Source organism: Triticum aestivum, chromosome 1B (genome assembly GCF_018294505.1).
Source record: "Triticum aestivum cultivar Chinese Spring chromosome 1B, IWGSC CS RefSeq v2.1, whole genome shotgun sequence".
In the NCBI taxonomy this organism is placed as follows: Eukaryota; Viridiplantae; Streptophyta; class Magnoliopsida; order Poales; family Poaceae; genus Triticum; species Triticum aestivum.
In genome coordinates this window covers 605,426,154-605,431,398 of record NC_057795.1, presented here as the reverse complement: position 1 = coordinate 605,431,398, position 5,245 = coordinate 605,426,154, and the positions used below count along the sequence as shown (strand labels likewise).

The 5,245-nt window shown below is 49.2% G+C and overlaps 1 protein-coding gene across 1 annotated transcript; it reads right to left on the bottom strand.

The window, feature by feature from the left end:
• Positions 1–462: 462 nt before the first annotated feature.
• Positions 463–2,121, bottom strand: LOC123141816 (phospholipase A1-II 7). Its single transcript, XM_044560890.1, has 2 exons — positions 1,361–2,121; positions 463–1,237 (listed from the first exon to the last, which is right to left on the bottom strand). The coding sequence occupies exons 1-2, from the start codon at positions 2,054–2,056 to the stop codon at positions 629–631; spliced, it is 1,305 nt and encodes a 434-aa protein (XP_044416825.1). The 5' UTR covers positions 2,057–2,121; the 3' UTR covers positions 463–628.
• Between the last annotated feature and the right edge of the window lie 3,124 nt (positions 2,122–5,245).

Here is a 5,245-nt window from a genome sequence, read left to right as displayed (position 1 = left end):
AAATACTGTTTTATATGGACATATGATGTGGCTAGAATATCCTAACACCAGTGAGATGCTTTTTGAATCTCAATGATATGCGATTTTAGTTCACCCTATTTCTATTAATCATTTACCCAACCTCTCAATGTAGTACGTATGGCTTCCATGAGACCATGACTCTTGACGACCAAAGTCATTAAGTTATATAGAAATCAAAATCTATTTTAACCGAGCTGTCTTATTTAGTCTTTTTGCTTTGGTTGATTGATCCCGAACCAGCTTTCTTTCTTTTCTCGGGACTACCTGTGTTCGTCCAACTCAATTCACGCACCATGAATCGGCTAAGTACATGTCATTAACACCAAGAACATGCCACTTTAGATTAAAAAAGAAGAAGCTCTTTTAGACACGGGATATGACATTTTTAAAAGCAATGAAGCAATGCATAAGTACATGATATAGCGAGATTTGTAGGAGGCATGAAATAGAAGGACAATAACTGAATGATCGGCCAGGCCGTCATCTGCTACAAATATTCACGCCCGACAACATGATTGAAATGCAAACACACAAGCAAGCACAAGAGCATATATAGTACATGCCGAATCCATAGGCAACAATGTTGTATACCGTCTTAACCACTTAACTATGCTTCTTCGAAGTCATCGAGTTTCCACTGGCCATCGGTGCCCTTGACCATGCATTTGTTTTTAATGACCCACCAGCTCCCCGGCACTGGGTATTCGTCTGTCAGCAGGTCGATAGTCTTGTTCACCAGCGCCACGTCGCGGGGAACCACTAGTTTGAAGTCCGCCTTGTCGCCATGATCCCCTGCGACACCGTGCAGGTACAACTCGAGGACGTGGTGGGTCGATATTTTGTGAAACACGTAGGGTGAGCGGTCCGTGTCAATTACGATCGTTGCTGTCGCGCAGTCCACGTACCACATTAACAACACAGAGGGAGGGTTCTGTGGCACGAGGTCTTTGGCGTTCGCCACGTGGAGTGCCCGCAGGAGGTGGAATGAGTCGAAGGCGGACTTGAACGTGGGGTTCCCGACTCGCGGGCACGCCAGCAGTATCGCTGTCACGGGGCACGGCGGTTGCTTCGAGTTAGGGGGCACGTTGACGTCGTTGGCCACCATGTCGATGGCGGTGAGGGTGGCGAGTGACGCTCCAAGGCTATGGCCGGTGACGGTGATGCTGGTCACCTCGTCCTTGTACTCCTCCATTAGCCTCCCTACCTCCTCGAGAACCTGCATGTGTGCGTACACCTTTAGTGAAGACAAATTTCACCTTGAACAATTCCGGCTGCTGGTATGTTATTAAGCCTAAGATTGAACAGGACAATATATATATATGAAGTATGCAAGGCTCACCTGCTCTCTGGCGCTGGTCTTGTTGTACATGGAGTTGTTGTCACTGGACGTGTACACGGATAGGAAGCCACGGTGCACCTTGGCGTTCTTGTACTCTTCGTCAGCATAGCGGCCCAACACCGGCGCGGCAGACACCTGAAGGAAGTGCTTGTCTTCCTCCCACTCCAACTCGTTCTCGGTGCCGCGCCACACCACGACGATGTCACGCCTCCCCAGTGCTGTAACTCCCTCGTTCGTCGCCACCGCCACGTAACCCATCCAGTTGGACGTCGGAGTCCCCTCGGCCTTTCCCAGCGGTTGCACGAACAGCGCGTTGGTCACCGTTGGCACGGATGTGGCCAACCTCGATGCCGTTGATCCCCCGCAGGTCGCGTAGAGGAACTTGGTGACCTTGTAGTACTCAGGGTGGGTCACGGTGGAGGCGGCGAGAAGGTGGTCGCGGCTGTACAAGCAGAAGCCGGCGTGAGGTGACCGCTTCTCAAGGTTGAACACGTCGTGGGCGGCCGATGCGAGCTCGCCGTAAGATATGATGGATTGTCGGAGGTCGTAGTCCAGCGGGTCCAGGAGCCCAACCCACGAGTCCGAGCCCTGGAGCTCGCGCCACCGGTTGGCGATGTTTGCACCTCCAAGCTTCGGCGCCGGCGACGGCATGGGCGCGTGCGCGGTGGGCGCCGTTACTGGTAGTGTGTTGTTCATTCTCGCCTTCTCTACCTACGTACTCGTATGCAGTCGCACTATGGCTATGTGTTGCTCTTGGCTAGCTAGATTTGCATACCCTTTCTGCTCAGTTGGGCCTCTATTTATAAGAAAATGGCAATGCTCTTGATCGAGTGATCCTTCCAACAATGCCGTCGTTGAGATAAGAAGATGCTACCCTTTTTGCAAAATAAAAAATAAAAAAAATGCTACCATAAAGAAAAAAGATACAAAAAATGTTACACCTACAGTCAATCTACAAAATTATTATGGTGGATCGTTTATTTTTCAGGTATCTGAAAAAACATGTATCATCACTCACTTTCATCAAAAGCCATTCGATCTTCATCCAACGGCTCAAAATAGATCGGCCACTATTCATCTTTAACCTCCACCTTCTTCCTCTCACGCAGCCACCGGCTAACCCTAGCCTAACCGCCTGCCTCCGCCTCACCGCCCCACCCTCCCCGCACTGCCGTGCTGACCACCGGCCCAGCCATCCCTATAATCCCTGTCACACCAGTGAACAACTCTGATGACCTCCTGCACCCCCACCCCTAAGATAAATAATGGGGTTGTGGCTTCACCCTAAGATAGATAATGGGGTTGTGGCTTGCGCCCTAAAATAGATAATGGGGTCCGGCCTCCACATCTTATGCACTCGGGAAGAAGGAACGGAGAAGGAAAAAGTGACCAACGCAACAAAAACGGTACCTTAGAAATAGAAAAACCGTTATCACCGGACATTCCTTAATACCCCCCCCCCCCATTCCGGGTGGGGCCCTTCCTCTAATTTCTGCAACCATAAAATCCCACACAAGCCACCTCGTTAATCATGTACCATATCATTCATATGTGTAGGATTGCTCATTCGGATAACCCCCACCCCTCTCTTCCACTTCCCCTTCCACCTAGATTGACATGGACTGAGGTCGGCCCTTGTGCCGTAGATTCAGAACACCCTCCTTCCCCTATTCTCCACCTATGTTGACAACCGGAATGGGGGTGGAAGGGGGGCTTGTTCGTGCGTAGTGGTAGGTTTCTTTTTCTTTGCTTCTCCTGACAAATAATGAGGCGTTTGGATCCAGATTCGACGACTACTCCAGTCCTTTTCTTTACCCTCGAGTTCCTGTTAAGGTCTACGAGGCGAAGGAAGTACCTTGAGTGATGGCGGCTCCCATGCCGTCGCATACCTGCCAGATCATGGCGTTGTATAGCTTCGGATGCTGGCTCTACCATCGGCATCGGCTCGGTGTCTTTCTTCTCTACTTTATATTCTCTGAAGTGGATGGTAGCGGTGTATGGAGGAGCAAGCTCCCTGTTGGCTCTCTCTTATTTACCTTCGTGGAGGCGCAGCAGGAAAAGCTGTAAATCTGCGCTCCCGCTCTTCCGAGCTTTGGATCCGTGGGGATTCCCATTGGCCTCGGTGCATCAGTGTATTCTTCATCAACCTTTGCATCAAACTTCGCGCTGGAGCCGCATATCAACCATGGAAATGTTTAGAGCGTGCGATTTAGGCGGCTAGGGTTGTTCCCCAGCTGTTCCTTGCTTTGCTCGCTTTTTTTGATGCCCCCTTCTTCAACCTCTAGTGTGGAGGCCGTATTCTTGTTGCCCAGAGCTAGCAATGTTGCTTCCGGAGATGGTGGCTTTTGCATCTCCGGTGAGGTCGCCATGGTGATCGAAACCCAATTGTGTTTTTCCTTTTTCTTGAGGGCTTCTAATTGTAGAATGGAGGACCAATGTGTAATTTTCAAAAAAAATTCAGGGTCCTTTGTGTAGAGCTGTAACACTTTTGCTAATCTAACACCAGATTTGGGATCCTCGAAGTCCCTTCTGCCTGTTAAAAAACTGAGAAATGCCATCTTTCACTTCACAAACCAATGGGTATCGGAGCAGAGCATATCCATTTTCTGTCAATCCAAGGGGCGATGTTGCAGTTGCAGCCATCAGAGGCCAGATGAGACGACCTAGCTAGTCGCCACCTCCCAAAAATCTAGGGTTCCTGTGCCTCCCGTCGGTGTCGTCGCTGGTCCACCCTGTCACCGGTGGCCTTAGGGCCAAGGGGGCGGGGTGGATCCCGACCCTTGCCGGTGGGAGGGCTCCATTTTTAGATCCTTTTTTCGAGTTTTGTTAGGGTTTTTGTCCTGCTTAGGAAGGTGAGATAGCGGCGGCTCCCTGAAGATGGAATAAAGTCTCCCCACCTACTCCCTGTTCCGTTGATACGTCTAGCATCGTCGGTGGGCGTGTGGAGGTGTGTCTCCGGCGGATCTGTCTTTGCTGGATTTTCTCGGATATGTTCATCGTTCATCTATGTTCTTGTGTCTTGAGGTTGGATACTTCAGATTTACACTCTTCATCGGTGGCGGTTGCTGTTCTGGTGCGTTAGTTCTATGTGGCCTTAGCATGACAACTTCCCGGCTATCTACTACAATAATGTTTGCCCGGCTCCGGCGAGGGAGGGGCGATGACAGCAGCACGCCTTCGGCTCGCCTCAGAGCTTGTAGTCGTCACTACGTGGTCTGCGGATGGGATGTAATTTTTATTTTTTTCTAGTGTACATTGTACTACTATTATTGAAGATGAATAGATCAATATCCATTTTCGATGTTTGAAAATCTATGTAGATTGAAGAAGATCCTAGCCAGCTACAACATCACGTTCATGCGGTCACTGCATGCTAGCTGTGGCAAAGTATCAATAAATGGTAGCACCACGTTACTAGCAGATCGAGCATGCATACGTGTTACACACTTTTTATTTGACGCTGTAATTCGTCTGAGGAGATCGAACACACGATTAACTCTCGGATTTGCATGTGGCAAGGGCTGCTGCAATGTGCTGGCGTGGGCAACATGGATAACTCATAATCTGAGTGTGTTTTTAGGTGAAACTTATCCCATATCTTTGGCAAAAGTGGTCATCAATGTGTGATGTTTTGTTGTTGATGTTGTTGTTGTTGTTGTTGTTGTTATTGTTGTTGTGGGATCGGTCTGTGATATTTGTGGCTATGGCAGATCCCTAGCATTGTGGTCTTTTTATATTTTGGAGGTTGGAAAATCTTGGACAGAGCATCCCATTCTATGGAATATACATGCAGTAATGGTGTAGAGGAAGAAGAAAAAAAAGAGCAACAATGGAGGAAGATTCTATCATCTTATCCTCAGCGGACCATCTTCACATGTTGGCTCT